The sequence below is a fragment of the Helianthus annuus genome, chromosome 12, assembly GCF_002127325.2.
Source record: "Helianthus annuus cultivar XRQ/B chromosome 12, HanXRQr2.0-SUNRISE, whole genome shotgun sequence".
NCBI classification, from domain to species: domain Eukaryota; kingdom Viridiplantae; phylum Streptophyta; class Magnoliopsida; order Asterales; family Asteraceae; genus Helianthus; species Helianthus annuus.
In genome coordinates, this window is record NC_035444.2 from 160,778,937 (window position 1) to 160,799,500 (window position 20,564).

Here is a 20,564-nt window from a genome sequence, read left to right on the forward strand (position 1 = left end):
GGTACTGCTACCCGGTACCATTTGCTTATCTCTGATCACGGGTACTGTACGAACAACAACGATGTCGTGCAACTTTTTTTGTTGATTTTCTTCAACTTTTAATGATTTCTTTTTTTAGTTTCAAGGGTAGGGATGAGCTCGGTGCAAACCAATATCAAATCAGTACTTGTACCAAAAATACCAGTTACGGTACCGGTATATGAAGGTAAAAATAGGTAGCGAACCGATACCAGGAACGCCAAAAGTCGTACCGAATTAGTACTTAAGATTTTTCGGTTCGAGAAATTCGGTACCGGTACCCAGTATCATTTGCTCATCTCTAACCACAGGTTTCATACGAACAAACATCATTACCATACAACTTTTTTTGTTGATTTTCTTTTGGTTATCTATTAGTGTTTTTTATGTATATTTTTTTATTCTTGTTAGTGGTTTCGTGTGCAACCCGCTTGCAGTGATTTCAAAACACATGTAAACACAGACTAAAAAACAAAATAAGTTCGCCGCAAGACGGTGATGATAAAAACTAGTTTGTTTTATAAAACATTTGAGTGAAGGAATTTAGTGTGTAAAGCCTAGGTTTGAGTTGCATTAATTGGAAAGCACTTTGATTGTCAGTTGTTGTTGGGTGGATGGAGGATGTAGTTGGGATTGGGGGGAGGGGTTGAAGTTGTAAATTATAAGAGATAGATAGATAGATGTCCCAACCCAACAAACCGGCGTGGGTAACGGCGTTGAATGTAAATAACGGCAACCTGCCCAAACCCAACCCAACCCAACCCGATCTATCTCCTGTTTTCTCTCTCTCTCTCTCTCTCTTCACACAGATGGCATGATCACCACCAGCTCCTTAATCTTCTTCTTCTCTTCGTCAATTTAGTCTTCTACTTCTTCCTGTTTGCTATTCGATTTCAATTTCAGTCTTCTGTTTTCTGAATTGCTTAATTTTATTTATTTATTTATTTTTTTAAGAAGAAAGGAAGTACTTCTTTCTTTCGGCAAATTATTCTTCTCTCTCTCTCTCACTCCGGGGGGTGGGGAGCGGGGAATCTCGGCGTTAGGTTGGTACGTTTTCAGGCAGGGGAGGTTTCTTGTGAGTAAGAATTGTAAAAAAAAAGTAATAATAAATATTGATTGAGCTAATTCATGTGGTTAACGTGCAATGTAGGAAAAAAAAGTAGAGAGAGAAAGACAGAAGAGAAGAAGGAGGTTCTTGCACGGCACAGAAACCCAGATCCCTTCTCCAAATCTCCTTTCTCCCCTTGCCTTATGCCGTAATCTATTCTCTCTTCCTTCCTTCCTCACCATCTTGTTTGTTTGTTCAACTATATATGCAATTCACCTCCAGATCGGCTCTTCTGACCTGACCCCTGACTTTTCTCCTCCATTCCATTCTACCTGTTAGATCTACTTCCTTTTATGTCTTATCACACCTCAATTTAGTTATCTCTCTCTCAATTTTATGTTTTTCTTTCAGAATTCCCCAAAACTTCTAGTCAAACCAGCCTAGCCTAGGGTTGGTTAAGCAAGCAGCATGCCATCTGAACTCATGGACTCACCGCCTTCTGAACTTCCTCCTAATGAGGTACGTAGCAGCCAGCTACCTTTCAATTTCATATATGCTTCCCTAATTCTCTGATTTACTTCATTTTCCAGAGACAGGTTGGCTTCTGGAAGACAGATGCTGACAACAACAACTATGGTAGTATGCTTTTACCAATTATTTACCTTGCGTTTTTCTGCAATTGCCATCTTTTTTCATAAATCAACCCAAGACAGACATCTCTCTTTTCCAGTCATTAGGATCTGTATGTATGTATGTATGTATGTTTGTCTCATGCCAAATAAAGGTTTTGTATCCATGACAACTAAATACAGCCTATGGCAACTTGTATATGATTTATCATTAATTGAGTTTATGATCTATGTTCAGGTGTAAAAGATGGTCAAGTATATGTAGTTGGTGGCACCTCACTTGCGTCATTGCCCCTGGAGAAACACAAGATGTCATCTGATTCTCATAAATTGAACCACTTTGATGCCCCTAATCTTTACTTGAACCAAGACCATCTTAGCTCAGAGAATAACTCTGTGGGATCCATTGGCCATCCTCTGCAGAGACCTCTTGATAATAATAATAATAATAAGGGAAATAGACCAATTTTTGGTACGGATCATAAATCTTATCTTACAGCAGGGAACAAGTATAATGTCATGGGTGATCACTATGAGAATGGCCTCTTTTCAAGTTCATTATCTGATCTTTTCAGTAGAAAATGCAAGTTCTATTCCTCCATCTTTCTTTCCAGAGGTGCATAATTGTCACTTTGTTCAATTTACTGTTTCTGATCTTGTCTGAATTACGATTGTGCAGTGAGATTATCAGCAAACAACAACAGTATGTATGGTCATTCTGTTGGTGCCTCCCAGTATGCAGAAGAGGAACCCTTTGAATCCCTTGAAGAGATTGAGGCCCAAACTATTGGGAATCTTCTTCCTGATGATGATGATTTGCTGTCCGGAGTGACAGATGGGCTTGACTGTAATAAGGTACAACCAGGCAGTGGTGATGATGTGGAAGAATTGGACTTTTTTAGCAGTGTGGGGGGGATGGAATTGGGAGAAGATGGCGCAGGACAAAGAAATTATGAAATTTCTGCGGAACAACACCCCCATGGACAACACCCATCAAGAACACTTTTTGTGAGAAATATAAATAGCAATGTGGAAGATTCCGAATTAAGAATCCTGTTTGAGGTATGCTTCTCTTTCTTTCTTTTGCTTTCGTATTTTTAGTAACCAAATGTGTGTAATGGAAACAATAAATGACGATGCAGCAATACGGGGAAATCCACACTCTTTACACAGCCTGCAAGCATCGTGGGTTTGTGATGATATCATACTATGATATAAGAGCAGCCAGACGTGCCATGCAAGCTCTTCAGAACAAACCATTGAGGCGTAGAAAGCTTGATATTCATTATTCAATTCCAAAGGTTGTTTTTTCATTCATTTTCCAATCTTTTTTTACATGTATGATTTATTGCATAATGAGTGCCAGGGTGTGGATGTTTGATAACTATTATTGACCATGAAATCTTCTTAGGACATGTAAAAATGCCTGTGATTCATCTATAATCCTAATTAAGCCATTATATGTCGTCTGTGTGTCAACACTCCCAAAATGTTGAAATTAGCGGGACTGATCCTGACATTCCCAACCAATTCAATTTTAATGAAGTTGACAAGTACACTAGAACAGAGGATTTTGTCATCAATGAGTAAACTTAATATACCAAAATGTTATTATCTTGTTAGACACTGTTTTCCTTTCCCCTTTTTCTGTTAAAATGCTATTTGCAGGGCTGCTCACTCTAATTAATCATAATAATATTTAATGTTTTTTAGGATAACCATTCAGACAAAGATATTAATCAAGGCACTGTTGTGATTTATAACCTTGATTCTACTATTTCAAATGATGAACTTCGCCATGTTTTTGGCGTGTATGGTGAGGTTAAGGAGGTAAGATTGATTCTACATTTTGATGTTTTGACCTTGACTTGAGTATGTTATTTAGTTGGGTAATCATGGTTCTGGAATGCAGATTCGTGAAACTCCACAAGGAAGTCGTCATAAGTCCATAGAATTCTATGATATAAGAGCTGCAGAAACTGCTTTGCGTGAATTAAACAAGAATGACATGGCAGGGAAACAGATGAAGCTTGAACCCGGACATCCTGGTGCATCTAAACGGTAGTAACTTATAAAAAAATGTTTCATATCTTGGAATCCATTAGGTTCTTATAGTGTTTGCTTGAACAGTCCATTTCCAGAGCTGGATCTTGATGAAACCAGTGCCTTGTTGCAAATGTGTAGCCCACCTACTGATTTCACTAGAGACATTTCTGGTATGACTCCTACTGGTCAATATCAGAAATTCTAATATGAATGAATTAATAATTAATATAGCCGGGTGATGTGAATTATTTCCAGGAGCAGTTCCAAATATCCGTGGTGGCATGGAACATGGGAGTCTATTGAGTGTGGCTGGCAGTCAATTATTAGACACGGGCATCCCAGCTAGCGTATCAAAAAGTTTTTCGTCCATAATTGGGGTGGAATCAGGTGGTGGCATGCCATCCAGTTTGCATAACCAACTGAAATATGATTTCAGGAGCTCGCCAAATTACCACCCTCATTCACTTCCAGATGGCTTAACCAACAGCAGCACCATGGCTGCTGGTAGAATGTCTGAAAGGGTGGGAAATATGCAGTTCAACAGACGCTCACTTGAACTTAGTAATGACAATGGTAAGGGATGTTTTAACTTTTAACCATCATGTACTTCATTATCTTAAAAAATAGAGGTTTGATGATTGACTAACCGGCTATGTATCCATTTATCAGTGTTTGGTCCCTCTAGTTGCTCCCCTGCTGGCAATCATCATTATATGTGGAATCATCCTTCTCATCAGCCTCAGCCTCAGCCTCATAACATGATGTGGCCACCCAATTCACCATCACTGATGAATGGAGTGGGGGGAAATGCTGCTCCTAGAGCACCGTCTCATATGGCAAACACTTTTCTGCACATTAACAACCACCATGTGGGGTCTGCACCATCTGTGAATCCTTCTATCTGGGATAGACGACACTCTTATGCAGCAGGGGAATCCCCTGCTGACACAGCATCAGTTTTCCATCCAGGTTCTCTCGGGAATATGAGGGGGGTCCCTCTGGATTTCGTTTCTCATAATATGTTTCCTCCTCGTATGGGTGGAAACTCAATGGAGTTACCGATTCCATCAAAAAGTATTGGGCTGGTTTCCCATCATCAGAATAGTGTAATGTTTCCTAGTAGAGGAGGGCAACTGATTCCTATGATGACTTCATTTGATTCTCCAAGTGACCGCACTAGAAACAACCGTAGAAATGAGGGTAGCTCAAATCAAGCTGACAACAAGAAACAATTTGAACTTGATCTGGACCGTATCATGCGAGGCGATGACAGAAGAACTACTCTAATGATCAAGAACATCCCTAACAAGTATGTATAAGCTAGATATGTTTTGATTTTTATATCTAAACACCATACTCTAGTGAAATCTGATCATTGATCGAGTTAAGAATTTGAACCGCAGGTACACTTCTAAGATGCTGTTGGCTGCAATTGATGAACGTCATCGTGGAACATATGATTTTATCTACTTACCCATAGATTTCAAGGCTAGTGAATTTCCTGTGTTTGATATTATGTGTATGCAAATGGAAGGAACTATGATTTTAAGAGTGGTATATTTTTTGTTGGCAGAACAAATGCAACGTGGGTTACGCGTTCATCAACATGACTGAGCCTTCTCTTATTATTCCATTCTATCAGGTTTGTATATCTTTTATTATTTATTCTCTTTCAAGGTAGTTTGGGTTTTAGATATTAACAAGTATGAAACAGGCATTTAACGGGAAGAAGTGGGAGAAGTTCAACAGTGAAAAAGTAGCATCCATTGCATATGCTCGCATACAGGGAAAAGCTGCACTGATTGCCCACTTTCAGAATTCAAGTTTGATGAATGAAGATAAGCGTTGTCGTCCCATCCTTTTCCACACCGACGGTCCAAATGCAGGTGATCAGGTACCTTTTCCTATGGGTGTTAATGTTCGATCAAGAGTGAACAAAAACCGGACCAACACAAATGAGGAAGGCTCGCAAGATGCGGCGAATGGTGAGGCATCTTCAAACGGTGGGGACTCATCATCAGGTTCCACAAAGGATTTTGAATGAGGGCCCCACCCCCACCCCACTCCTTTTTGTTCGTGCTAACCTTACCACCGTTCTAGATACCAGGTAATCCCACCTCAAATTTTCTAATGTACATTGAGGGATGGGTGAGGTTAAAACAAAAAAATGACTTTTAAGACTTTGTGTACGTACTACTATGTGCTCCTGAGGAGGAATGCTTCTAGTGGACATGGGGAAGTTTCAAAACAACGTGGAGCTTCTAAATTTTGATGAATTAAGAGGATACTACTACTGATTTAAATAGCAGTTGTTGTTGTTGATGTGCTTGTGATTTCTGCTGCCTGCTTTTTCTCCATTTTGTATGTGGAAATCCTTTTCCTTTAGTTTTTGAACAATTTGTAGTAGCGTGCTTGATTTTCTTTGCTCTTTAGAAGATGAAGAGATACATACGATCATGTAATCAATGTAGGTTTTCATTCATATCACATGCATTACGTTCTGACAACCAAAACTTGACATTACAAGAAAAAGAAAACAACCACTCAAGTATCTTTATGTTTTTTTTTTTCTTTCAACATAACTTATTTACACACTTTCCAAACTAGTTTGAAAACCATAAATTAACCAAATTATTCATTATATCTCTTTATACAAAAAGCAACATGCACCCCTTTGTTTAACACACATACCCCTTTGTTTAACACACACACCCCTTTGATTAACACATACCCCTTTGTTTAACACACACCCCTTTGATCAACACATACCCCTTTGTTTAACACACATACTCCTTTGATTAACACATACCCTTTTGTTTAACACATATACTCCTTTATTTAAGACACATGCCCCTTCCTTTTAATTGATCTTTTGTTTAACACACCCCTTCCTTCTGGTTGATATGACCAAGCTTTCGTCCCACAGAGAAAAAACTTCATTCTAAACCATTACAATGTTTCACAAAGTGGTATACAACCTTTCGGTATCTTATACACATACATATATATATATATATATATATATATAATATAATATAATATAAGACATGTATCTCTTTAAATTATCTTATTATTAGAACTCTCACTTTCTGATATTATAACTGAAAGCATCGATGAACAAATCGGAAGTTCCCACGAAAATGGTAATTGCCTCCAAGAAGCCCTCATGTTTACAAACCTTCTGTTTGTTTGCATTTGTTTTCATTCACAACTTGATAATTGCATCTTCTCTCTCTAATATCTATCCATAACATCATTAATCCCCTGTTTTGCGATTCATTTTCTAACACAAATTCCGTAAAACAACGATACATATATGTTTATTCATACTCGAACACCATCATCAATATATTCTAAATAACCCATAACCTTTTCTTAGCCAAATCGGAGACAACCGATTCCCTCAGATACGCACCGATTCCGTGGAAGATTTCTATATTTAAAGTATGAAAAGTGAATTGCCGAAAAAAACCTACTAGCGTTTAAAATTTGAATCCCTCGGATACGCACGGATAAAATACAAGAAAATTGTTGTTCAAAATAAAAACCCAAATTACTAAGTCTTTGTTTTTGTTTTTGTTTGGAAGTCAACGAAAGAAATCAAAATACATAAAAATCTCATTCATGTTTTGGGTTCCTATCATAAATAGTAATATAAAACTTATGTTTCAAAATTGTACAATGATTCAAAAGAATCATGAACAACAGATCTGATCCTCAAATTTTGAATAAAACCAGATTTTTTTTTCAAACGTATTCGATTTTAAAGAAAACTGAATTTACATACAGATTTGATTAAAGAACCAGACTTAACAATTCATTCAAGATCAAAAGGAAACTTAGGGTAAGATTATTTGGGAGGTTGAGTCTAGAAAACTCAAAATTTATGGAAAATCATTCATCACCTTTTTAAGGAATAAGAGGGTTTTAAGTAACAAGAGGGTAAGGTCAAAATTGATTTTGACTTTACATATTTTGGAAGAAATTGATTTTAGGAACCATTAAATAAGTTTTGATTATTACTATTAAAAAATCCAGAATTTAGTATCTTTTATTTATTTGGAAATTCTATAGATATCCAGAAATTATAATTATTTTGATATATGTATTTATTCTTGATCATATATGTTTATCTTTTTTTTGGTATTTTGTGTTAAGTTGATCATTTATGTTGGCGTTGGTTGTACAAAAATAATTATTTACCGTCATCTAACTTAATTCTGGCTTTTAAAATCATGTTATCTTATGTGTATGTTTATTATTTATGGGTGTATTTGTTCATTCGAAGGACAGTCATGTTTATGTGCTAGATCTTATGGAAGTACCACTCAATTGCTGATTTATTTTATTGCCATTCGTTAATTTTTTTTTTTTTTTGTGTTTACGTAGACATTGCATTGGTCTGTATTTACTTTTTTCATTGATTGGATAGAGTTTTCAGTTTTTCTAATTTAGATAATGTGCAACTTAATTTATGTTAATGATTATATTTCAAGACATTAAATTATTGTGGGTTTATCATCCTTTAATAACTTTGGGGTATTGCGATAAACTATTAATTTTTTGTTTTGTTTAAAGACATGTTGTTTCTCTTACATAAAAAATAATATTCTTAAACTTTCTTCAAGAGATTCAAGCGTTCATTACTAATCCAACATTCAGCCGCAACGCGCGGGTTAACGTCAACTCGTTTACGCATACAAATGTAATTCAGCTTCAAAACGTGTGTACGTCTTTCGTCCCGAGTAATCTACCACAGTACCACTAATCTGTGGGTTTACCTATGGCATAACGACATTAAAGATTAATTATATTGTAATACCATGTATATATTATCTACGGATTTAAATTAGAAGATTAATTCCTGGTCTTCAATTTCAACATCATGGTTTGAATCGAATCACGGGTATCGGTTGCTTTTCTATTTTGTTGTAGATTCTTTGATGTTCAGTTGCAGAAAAAAATGATTTTAGAGGTTCATATTTTATCCGCTAATGGTGTATTCTGCTGTATATGTACGTGTGGTTTTGTACTTAAGGATTTAGGGATATATTTTATTATTCATTTTGGATGCGTGAATTGTTACTAGAGCTCACTGAGCAGCAGCAACCATCTTTTCCTGTTCCCTATAACCTTTACCACTTTCATCACGGTTCATTTCGGTTTCCTTGTATCCAGGGCCGGCCCTGAGAATTTAGGTGCCCTGTCCGAGCTTGAAAAAATGTGCCCTTTAGTCCTAACCAATAGACAAATTTTCTAACAAATTAACGCATAAATAATCGACAATTAATGGCAAATAACACCTAAATAATTGATAATTAACGCCGAATAACACCTATGTCCTATCTAATTGACGTCGAAACAAGTTAATTAGGACAAAATAATATGGGTTAGGTAAAACCAATTCAATAAAATCTAAATAGGCCCTAATATAAAGTTTTTGATATATTTATTGAGCTAAAAAATAAAGGAAAAGAAATAGCAAAAGTTAGCTAAATTAAGTATACTAAGAAATACATATATAAATAATAAATAGATAATTAGTAAAATTATAGCTAGCTTTAGTTTGCCATTTATTACTGTTATTATAATTTTTGAATTTTTAAGTTGATAGAGAAAAAAACAAAAAAAAGAAAAGAAAAGGTTTAAGATGACTAGAAAGGAATGCACAACTTTTGAGGGGAAGGTAAGTCAAACTATAGGTTAGCCTAAAAAACAATACACACTCTTTTCTCTTCCCTCTCAACTATCTGCCGCTGCAACTATTTAATAGGCCGGAAAAAAAATTCCGGTGACAAGTTTTTATAATTCTTCTTTTTTAACTATTCTTCACTTCAATTACTCCTTGATTAGTAAGTTTCTAGCAAAAGTTTTTCCTATTATCTGTTTCAAATTTGAAGGCACCAAATTATGAACGTGCCCCTCGGGATCACGGGCCCTGGCCGGTGGTCCTCCCCGCACACCCTCAGGGCCGCCCCTGCTTGTATCTGTCTTCCCTTTTGCATGCTGATTTGTAAGAGAGGTGGGGTCTTCGCTTCCTTGTGGGGTTTGTGACCACAAGGTGCTCGATGAAAATGTTCGGAGTAAGTTTTCAATGAGCTCGGGTTTAAAAAACCTTTGAACCGTCGGGTGTTAGCTCTAGTTCCGTTTTTCCTTCTTGTTTTGGGGCGGAGACGTTGCCTAAGTGTCTTGGCTAAAGTTGTTTTCATTTCGGTTTTTTAGGCCATGTCGAATGGTTTTTGGCCTTGCCCCTTCAAGGGGTTCCATTGTTGCCCCGAAGGGGTTGCTGGGTCTAAGGGGATCCTAAGGCTTATGACTCATATTAAACGTCACCATTTTGGTTCGGATGATAGAAGAGATTCTTTGAGGCGTGCCATTGCTGAAGACCTCATTCTTTTTACCTCTGTTTGTGAAGTCCTTAGGTTGTCTGAACAATGGTTGTGTTGTGAGTGCATGTGCCTTCATTCTTTCCAGCGAGTGTGTCACCATAAAGATCGGGTTGTTTGGTTTGTGCCAACGTAAGTGAGTGAAGTGGGTTTTATTATGGGGGTCCCTAGACCATGTGTCGCAACGGAGGCTTCCCCGTATGAAGAGGTATGTGTTGATGTTGCTCTCTTTAACCGAGTTTTCTCTCTTCCTATTAAAACTGTTAAGAGCATCCCCTTTAGTTGTCGCATGGCGTTTGCCCAAGCCTTAACCACAACTCTGGATAATGTGGTGGCTATGCTTGATTCAATTGATGCATGGATTCGACTTCTACTAATAACTCGGTGTACCTTGCGTGTATTTACGCCGGTCAGCCACTAGGATAAAAGGTCGGGCAACAGGAAAAATGGTCAATGTCTCAGTATACAGCGAGTGTTGGCCCAATGGGATGACCGTCAGGGGTTTGGCATTCTCATTCAGTCTTTGTTTGCTCAACCAGTGAAGGAGGGTCCGGAGGATTTTAAGAAAATGTCTGACAAAAAAAGCGAGAATGCGAGTTCTAATGTCAAGCAGTGTTTACGTAAGGTTGCCGGTGGTCATTTTACCGCTCCGGTTAAGGTCCTTTGTTCTTCTAGGGTTTCACCACTTGATAAGAAAACTATGAAGGCTCTCGTGGATAAACACTCGTGCATGCCCCCTACTATGCCCGCTTTCTTACCGTCAGAGCCTCACCTTGTAGCGGAGACCGACAATGTTATAGGGTGTATCAAATCCTTCCCTAAAGGGACGTCATGCGGGAGAGATGGTTTGAGGGCTCAACACCTTTTGGACGCCCTTTGTGGGGAAGGGTCCGTGATTGCGGTTAGTCTGCTCAGGGCGATTTCAGCTATGATTAACTTATGTTTGCGGGGGAGATGTCCGAGGAGTTTGGCGAAGTTTGTTGCATCTGCTCCCCTTACGCCCCTTCTCAAGCCCGATAATAGGATTAGGCCTATTGTAGTGGGTTCGATCTGGAGGAGAGTGATCTTCAAGGTAGCGATAAAGGGGGTGGGGAAGGATATGGCCAAATATCTTGGCGACTTTCAGTTTGGGGTCGGGGTTCCAAACAGGGCTGAGGCGGTTCTCCATAGTGCGAACATGTTCTTAAATGCGTACCACCGAGACGGGTCGTTGGCTGTGCTTACCGTCGATTTCTCGAATGCCTTTAACCTTGTGGATAGAACTTCTCTTTTAAATGAGGTAAGGAAAATGTGTCTATCCATCTCTGCTTGGGTTGATTTTTTATACGGGCAATCAGCTAGGCTTTATGTGGGGAGTGATAATATTTGGTCTTCCACGGGGTTCAGCAGGGGGATCCCTTAGGGCCTCTCCTTTTTGCCCTTTTTTACACCCTTTCTATTTCGAATCAGAGATCGTTGTAAGCTTCTTTTTCACGCCTGGAACTTGGATGATGGGACCCTTATTGGAGATGCTACTCAAGTTGCCAAGGCTTTAAACATCATTAGAGTGGAGGGCCCCTTCTTGGGCCTCCTTCTCAACATAAAAAAAAAAAATTGAAGTTTTTTGGCCTCCATGTGAGGGTTAAGACTTAAGAGGGTTTATTTTCGTGGGAGATTAGTAGGCCGGTGCATGGTGTGAAACTCTTGGGTGGTGCTGTCAGTAGAGATGAGGCGTTTATTAGTGGTTTGGCCCTCAAAAGAGCCAAATGTGCGGTTGAGCTGATGGGATGCCTCAAACGTCTTCGGGACCCTCAGAGTGAAGTCATCCTGCTTCATTCGTGCATGGGGGTTGCTAAACTGCTATTTGGGCTCAGGACGTGTCAGCCTTCCTATGTCAGGGTAGTCGCCTCTGTTTTTGACAAGGGGCTTCGGAATGCGATTGAGGACATTGTTGTTTGTGGGTGTGCCTTTTTCGGGGACCTTCAATAGAGGTTAGCTTCCCTCCCGACCCGTTTTGGGGGTCTTGGGATTTGCTCAGCTGAGGATACCTCTTCCTACGCTTTTGTGGCTTCAAGGGCCCAATCTTGGGTTCTTCAAGACCACATTCTTCGTGAATGTGGTGGTGGGTTGTTTGAATCTGATTACAGGGGTGCGTCGGACACTCTACGTAATTCTCTTCCCGATCTTGATGTTGGCGGTTTCTACATTAAAGACACCGCACCCCTTAAAGCCCAGAAAATTATGGCGAATGCCTTATATGGTGAAATTGTCAAGACAGTTGAAGAGTAGCTTTGCGCTGTAAATCTGCCGTTGAACTTACCTTTGAATTGACAAAAATGCCCTCATGTGCAAAGCACATGACCAAATTTAACTAAAAAAACTAACTGAGTTAGGCCTAAAGGACAAAACGTGTATGATATGAAAACATAAAGGACAAAACTCGTCAATTTTGAACATAATGGATAACGCCTGAAAATGGGTATAAAGATAAATGACAATCCTTGAAATTCACTCCAAAATTTATATTAGAATATTGAGAGAAAATAATTAATAATAAATGTATATATAACTTTATTAGTGCAATATTATCAAAAGTTTCGTTTATTAAATAAATATAAAATTTATATTTTAAAAATAATATATAACAATTATTAGATTTAGTAGTTATTATTAATATGTATAAAATTAATCATAATAATATTAATTAATCATAGCTCATGAATAGAGAAAAATGTAATTTGCGTTCCTGTGGTATGTCCCAAACATCAATCTGAGCCCCTAAATTAAATTTTTGGTATTTTGAGCCCCTGACTTTATAAATTCACAACAGTATGAGTCCTTCTGTCACACTGCCGTTTGTTTGACTGTTTGACCCAGGGGTAAGACCGTCTTTTGGCATATATTCATAACACTTTGCGTCCCTGTGGTATGAGTGAAACATCAACCTGAGCCCCTAAATTCTTTTCTTGCTTTTTTGTTAAGAAATCATTGATTTAATAATTCAAATTAACTCTTTTTAAATAAATGCAATCTAATAATTAAATGGTTTCATTTTGGATCACATAAATGGAATATATAATTGCTTAGAATCCAGACAACATAGTACTTTCACTACACTAAATTGCCATTTAACATATACAATGATCATGAAAAGCAGATCTACAAACTTTAAAAAAGAAATGCATCACACATAGGTAAGAAATATAATAAGGTACCTCATAATTCAAACAACTAACACCTTCACATTGAAATGCTCGTATGAGTCTTTGATTATGAGGCACATATTAACAGATTTCAAGTGTCATTACCAGAATAAGATATTAAGTAAATGATTGTTGATGCCATTATTCCCAATAACCCACCAGCAATAACCTGCAAATAAACAATGATCACTACATTATTCAAGAATTTTTGTAATGTGCTCAACCGCTCCTTCCTCCAATCAGTTTGTAAATCAAAGAGCAATCAGAAAAAAATATTAATTCAATAAAAGTTTAATCATTGAATGAAACAAACAAGAGCTTGTATTCACTCTGTACCTTTTTAACTGTATTCAACCCATATGACATGTTCCCCTTGTAGCTAGGTTTCTTTTGTAAGATTCATTTGTGATGTTTAACATAAATAACCACTCAAATCGACACAATAATGAAAACAGACCTGAGGAGGGGTGTGGCCGAGAAGTTCACGTAATGGACTGCTTTCAGCTAAGGGATGTTCAGCAGGAAGTCCATACACAATTTAATTCAGAACCTGCAAAATTTTACAAATTTTAGACATAACAATGACATATTTACCCATGTCTATAACCATTTATCAACATGTTTCAATCTATGCTAGTAAAATGTAAGAAATTTATTAATTTCAGTACACACTAACATAAACGAACCTCTGCTTGGCGCCCAGCTTGCAATCGTACACCGGTTGCATCATACATCACCTGCCAAAAATTTCACTTTTAGGTAGTTGCAGTGTTGCACTTTAACCAATGGCAAATGATAAAGGGAAAATACTCATACGATAGTAGCTAAAATGAGGGCAGTTGCAAAGGTTGAGCCCCCAATGCCATCTTGTAAACCAACAGCAACGACAAGAGCAGTGACTGTTGCGGAATGTGATGATGGCATGCCACCAGACCCAATAAGTTTGTTTTGGTGAAATTAGGGCTAATGACAGGGGTGAATGTGTTTGGAAGATGTTTTGATATGGATTTTGGATTGTGGGGAGGGGGCGATTTGGGTTTTAAGTTTTTTAGGTATTTGTTGGAAGATGAAGATGATGAAGATGAAGATCTGGGGTTTGGGATTTGAGAGAAGATTTTAATGATTTTATTGAGAATATATGCCAAAAGACGGTCTTACCCCTGGGTCAAACAGTCAAACAAACGGCAGTGTGACAGAAGGACTCAAAGTGTTATGAATTTATAAGTTCAGGGGCTCAAAAAACCAAAAAAATAATTTAGGGGCTCAGGTTGATGTTTAGGACATACCACAGGGACGCAAATTGCATTTTTCTCTCATGAATATGTATAATATGTATAATATAATGTATAATAACTAGGTGGATTTGCCTGCGCGATGCGGCATGAATTCGGTTTAGCTTGTTACCGTACGTATCTTTATAGTACCGACGCTCAGTTTAAAGTCATGATATGTCCAAAAGAGTGTGGTTTACATTGAAAATCATAAAGAAACGAATACCGGTGTGGGTTCCAATAATAACTATAGCAGTACTAATGCCTGTATTGGTTGGCTGGCTAGATTTAAAAAAAAAAAAGAAAGTCACGTATTCTACTTTATAAAAACTATATTGAACGCGAGATATCGGATGAAAATCAAATAAAATAAAACTAAATGGGTTAAAAGCGTATATTTTTGTAAGTATATATCGATACCGATTCTGAGAATACCAATACGGGTATCGACGTGGCTTGGTTGGTGTCGTTTTCGTTCGCCATGGTACCGCTATGACACCGACACTTGATATAGACTATATTTCGAATACAACCGCGTTTTTAATAAAATTTATACAAGAACGTTGAAAAAAAGGATATAGCCTAGAAAGTAGCTTTTCTTCTTTTTTAGAATTATGCTCAAACAATATTTGCTTGAACACTCAACTTTAATTTATTTAACATTCTTTTAAACAAAAGAATGAAAGTAATTGAAGAAAAATCAAATATTAAAACTTTAAACGGACTAAAAACGTATAATATATATATAGTATAGGGGTATAATATATAGTTATTATTTACTACAGAGTTAAATGCCATTTTAGTCCCCGTGGTTTGGGTCATTTTGCCAGTTTAGTTGAAAGATTTTATTTTTCGTCTATGGGTCCAAAATGATTTTACTGTTGCCATTTTAGTCCACTGGGTTAACTTCATCCATTTTTTTTTTGTTAATGAGAAAGGGCAATTCGATCATTTTATATGTAATTCTATTAACTAGAAGGACAATTCGGCCATATAAAATGACCGAATTGCCATTCTCGTTAACAAAAATAATGGATGAAGTTAACCCAATGGACTAAAATGTCAACGGTGAAACCTTTTTGGACCCACAGACAAAAAATGGAACCTTTGGACTATACTGACAAAATGACCTAAACCACAGGGACTAAAATGACATTTAACTCTTTATTATAACATAATAATAAATTAATAACATATGTTCATTGTTCATGACTTCCAATTAATATAGATATAGATAAATATAAATATAATTGAAGAAAAATCAAATTATTAAAAATTTAAATGGGCTAAAAATGTATAATATATATAGTATAGGGCTATAATATATATAGTTATTAATTATTATGATATACTAATAAATGTAATAATATAAATTAATAAAATATGTTTAGTGTTCATGATCACTTCCAGTTAATAATATATATATATATATATAAAATTATTAATTATTATAATATACTAATAAAATGTAATAATTATAATAAATTAGTAAAATATGTTTACTGTTCATGATAACTTCATCCATTTTTTTGTTAATGAGAAAGGGCAATTCGGTCATTTTATATGTAATTCTGTTAACTAGAAGGACAATTCAGCCATATAAAATGACCGAATTGCCCTACTCGTTAACAAAAATAACGGATGAAGTTAACCCAATTGACTAAAATGGCAACGGTGAAACCTTTTTGAACCCACAGACAAAAAATGAAACCTTTGGACTATAATAACAAAATGACCCAAAACCACAGGGACTAAAATGACATTTAACTCTTTATTATAACATAATAATAATAATAATAATAAATTAATAACATATGTTCATTGATCATGACTTCCAATTAGTATAGATATAGACAAATATAAATATAATTGAAGAAAAATCAAATTATTAAAAATTTAAATGGGCTAAAAACGTATAATATATATAGTATAGGGCTATAATATACTCCTTCCGTCCCATTAAAAGTGTCCTATTTTGAATTTTCAAAGTCTTTATTTATAAACTTTGACCTTAAATAATTTTGTTTGTGTTAGATAATACTTGATGAAAGTTATATGATTTGAGTGTGTTTTTCAAGTGTTTTTATCGGGTTAATTTTCATCAAGTTTATATAACCCAAAAGATATATAATTAAAGTCAAAGTTTATAAATAAATACTTTGAAAATTCAAAATATGACACTTTTAATGGGACGGAGGAAGTATATAGTTATTAATTATCATGATATACTAATAAATGTAATAATATAAATTAATAAAATATGTTTAGTGTTCATGATCACTTCCAATTAATATAAATATAATATATATATATATATAAATAAAATTATTAATTATTATAATATACTAATAAAATGTAATAATAATAATGATTTAGATTAACTTCATTTTAATACAAAATCACATCTTTTTAGCTCATGTTTTTTGAAACCATTAAAATTCAACTATGAACTAGTCATGTGTAGAATTTTATAAAAAAAATAACCCTAAAATTACTCAAAAATGTAGAGATATTGACATAAAAATATGTATATTTTAAAGCATATCAATATATCTTTTACAAAAATATTTAAATAAAATATTGATGATCAAATTCCTTAAGATACTAATTAAAGTAATGTTAAATTCATTATTTTTTACACAACTTAATATATAAATAAATAAATAAGTACAAAATAATTATTACCTAATCACAAACTAAGCCCTGAATCATACAACTCCCATTACGCCCATTTTAGGTATTTCTGAGTGAGAAAAAAGTGTGCCTACGTATGAGCTACGTGACAACACTTTTTTCTCAACAATGCCCCCAACCAAGCCCAAAAACACATAACCTTTCGTATTTTAGGTTCCAATACAACACAAAGCTAATGTATCTTCATTCAGCATTTGAGAAGCTTATTACAAAACTGATGCATTGTATTCTCGAGTTAAGAAAATGATGAGATACGGCAAAAACAAGGGAGAAGAGTAAAAGATGAGGACATTGATATGACATTTTACTATTTATTTAACATTTTACTTGGTAGACCAGTAAGCTTGCTATGAAGTGTTGTGCAATCTTCTATTCAAGGTCCATAGATTCGAAGCATCAAGTATTAATATAAACAAACAAAGAAAAGAGTGCAAACGGAACGACAAGTAATCAGGCATACACTGACAAAAGATATGCATTTTTAATTAAACGATAATCGTGATTGGAAGAAGGCCAAGTTGTCTTTTCACACAGATCTCTCGTTTGGAGTCTGATTGCTTGTCACTTCATCGTTTGTCTTCACCCATGGGAGATTGATCAACCGGTAGACAAGAACATAAACCCAAAGCTTCTACTAGTCAGCTGGTATTGTAATTTAAGTATATGATTAAGGACGGTATGCTTAATTTTGTCTGCTACTGTGCTCGGGACCCCATATAAATATATATATTAGTGGTTCCCTTCTTCCCAACAGTAGTATATCTTCCTAGCTAGCATGTCCAACGATTTCGAAGAAGATGACGAGCAGTTCCACCACCATCCTAGACTCAACCAATCACATGATGCCCCTACAACAACCTTGAAACTAAAGAAGAAACGCAATCTCCCTGGGAATCCAGGCATGCATGTTAATTACACAACCTAGCTAGCTAGCTAGCTAGTTTAATTAAATTGATTAATAATTATTTGTAGTGGTTTGATATATAGTAAACAATTACATGTTCATTTCAGACCCTGATGCGGAAGTTGTGGCCTTGTCTCCAAGGACTCTAATGGCTACAAATCGGTATATATGTGAAGTGTGTCACAAAGGATTCCAGAGGGATCAGAACCTTCAACTCCACAGGAGGGGCCACAATTTGCCATGGAAGCTAAAGCAAAGGCCAGTCAACATTCAAGTGAAAAAGAGGGTGTATATTTGTCCAGAGCCAAACTGCGTGCACCATGAACCTACTCGGGCTCTAGGTGACTTGACTGGCATAAAGAAGCATTTCTGTAGGAAGCATGGAGAGAAGAAATGGAAGTGTGACAAGTGCTCCAAGCGTTATGCTGTACAGTCTGACTGGAAAGCTCATGCCAAGATTTGCGGCACACGTGAATATCATTGTGATTGTGGAACCATCTTTTCAAGGTCTTCTTCACTTTACTTTACTTTACTTACTGATTGTATTAATTGTCTCTAATTTACACCATTTTACTACTATACCTTCACGCATGCAGGAAGGACAGCTTCGTGACCCACAGAGCCTTTTGTGATGCACTAACTGAGGAAGCTGGAGGACCAAATATCATGATGAGAGACACCAACCATGATAAATCATTACAGTCTACGGATTTTGATCCCATGTTTAATCTGCGGCCATGCTTCGGGGAACCCAATAACTCTCCCATGGCTGCTGCTTATACCTCAGCCACTGCCTTGCTACAGAAAGCAGCAGAGATGGGTGCAAAGGTAAGTGACAGCACCGTCACCCCAATTCTCTTGAGGGGATTCACTGGCTACTCCACCACCCCCATGGATACCACTGCCGGTGGCTTACATGCTAGTATAAGCCCAGAAATGTTTGCTGGTTATGGTATCAGTACTACTACTGATAAAAGTGGGTTATACGATTCTTCTCTTCTCATGCATTCATCAAAAGGCAACCTCTTTGAAAGGCAAGAATTCATGGGAGGCAGTGAGAAAATTATGACAGTTGATTTCTTGGGAGGTGGTCTTTGTGGGAAGAGAGACTATAACGGGAACTTGGTGGGAATGCCTTATTCAAATAGTCTACACCAGCAACAATTAGACTAGTGAACTGATCAATCATTGACCTGGCTTTTGCTAATTCAGATACACTTGATTACCTCATCAACTTTTATTTATTTGCTACTTTTAAGTGGTGAACACCATTGATGGTTTTGTTTGAGGTCCTAAAGATAATAAAATTTCAAGTTTTTCAAGTTTCAAGTATTTCCCCTTCCCCTAATAGTCATGACCACCAACACTAGCATCTATCGAGTTAAGATTAAAGATTGGTATCAATTATATTGATTGTAATTGTAATTGTGTGAATGATACAATGTAGGACAAGATATATATAGATATTCTAGACCTAATCTAATTAAGGTAATACAATTAGCCAGCTGTATTAATATTCAGTCTAATATTCCCCCGCAAGCTAAGGCCGGGGACCTACTCTTAGCTTGGACTTCAGAAAGAGAAAGCGATCTGATGGCAGCGGCTTTGTGAAGGCGTCAGCGATTTGATCATTTGTAGAGATATGTTGAACACACAGTTTTCCTTGAGCAACCTTTTCACGAACGAAGTGAAAGTCAACTTCAACGTGCTTTGTTCTAGCATGAAAGACAGGATTAGCGGATAAGTATGTTGCCCCCAAATTGTCACACCATAAGTTTGGAACAGAATGCATGGGAACTCGAAGTTCTGCCAGTAATGTTTCAAGCCACGTTAATTCTGCCACCGTATCAGCCATAGCTTTGTACTCCGATTCTGTAGATGACCTCGAGACAGTCTTTTGTTTTCTTGCAGACCAGGAGATGAGATTTGATCCAAGATAGATAGCATAGCCCCCTGTGGAACGACGGTCATCAGGGCAACCTGCCCAATCAGTATCTGAGTAGGCACTTAAGGTATTGAAATGAACATCCGTGTAGGCATGCAAAATAGAGGTTGCAGATCGGGTAATGACAAGACCCTGATCGGTAGTTCCATGAAGATATCTCAAAATACGTTTAACTGCGGACCAATGATTTCCAGTGGGAGCGTGCATAAATTGGCAGACCTTGTTAACTGCAAAAGTAATATCAGGACGTGACAAAGTAACATACTGTAGTGCCCCCACCATTTGTCTGTATCTAACCGGATCATCAAAAGGAGAGCTGTCACCAAGATAGAGAGGAGCAGTAGTGGTGCATGGCGAAGGAACTGGTTTCGCCTTGGAAAGAGATGCCCTGACCAATAGATCATTAATGTATTTTCTCTGAGATAGGATAATATCAGAACC

The 20,564-nt window shown here is 36.7% G+C and overlaps 2 protein-coding genes and 1 pseudogene across 9 annotated transcripts; 2 read left to right on the top strand and 1 right to left on the bottom strand.

Annotated features, from left to right (window-relative positions):
• Positions 1-726: 726 nt before the first annotated feature.
• On the top strand, positions 727-6,248 carry LOC110896198 (protein MEI2-like 4). 8 transcript variants are annotated; one of them, XM_022143657.2, is made up of 15 exons: positions 727-1,093; positions 1,169-1,400; positions 1,478-1,585; positions 1,657-1,702; positions 1,934-2,278; positions 2,375-2,757; positions 2,838-2,996; positions 3,409-3,525; positions 3,608-3,756; positions 3,826-3,911; positions 3,997-4,314; positions 4,411-5,050; positions 5,145-5,229; positions 5,315-5,383; positions 5,456-6,248. In XM_022143657.2, exons 3-15 carry the CDS (start codon positions 1,535-1,537, stop codon positions 5,783-5,785), a joined length of 2,778 nt encoding a protein of 925 aa, XP_021999349.1. In that variant the 5' UTR covers positions 727-1,093; positions 1,169-1,400; positions 1,478-1,534; the 3' UTR covers positions 5,786-6,248. The 8 variants fall into 8 exon arrangements, with proteins under 8 accessions (XP_021999349.1, XP_035836415.1, XP_035836414.1 ...); XM_035980522.1 differs by having other exon boundaries at positions 1,169-1,274; XM_022143658.2 differs by having other exon boundaries at positions 729-1,065.
• Positions 6,249-13,164: 6,916 nt separating this feature from the next.
• On the bottom strand, positions 13,165-14,266 carry LOC110893659 (annotated as a pseudogene).
• Positions 14,267-17,164: 2,898 nt separating this feature from the next.
• Positions 17,165-19,504, top strand: LOC110893658 (protein indeterminate-domain 12). The gene is made up of 3 exons (XM_022140740.2): positions 17,165-18,173; positions 18,286-18,685; positions 18,775-19,504. The coding sequence occupies exons 1-3, from the start codon at positions 18,050-18,052 to the stop codon at positions 19,349-19,351; spliced, it is 1,101 nt and encodes a 366-aa protein (XP_021996432.1). The 5' UTR covers positions 17,165-18,049; the 3' UTR covers positions 19,352-19,504.
• The last annotated feature ends 1,060 nt before the right edge of the window (positions 19,505-20,564 follow it).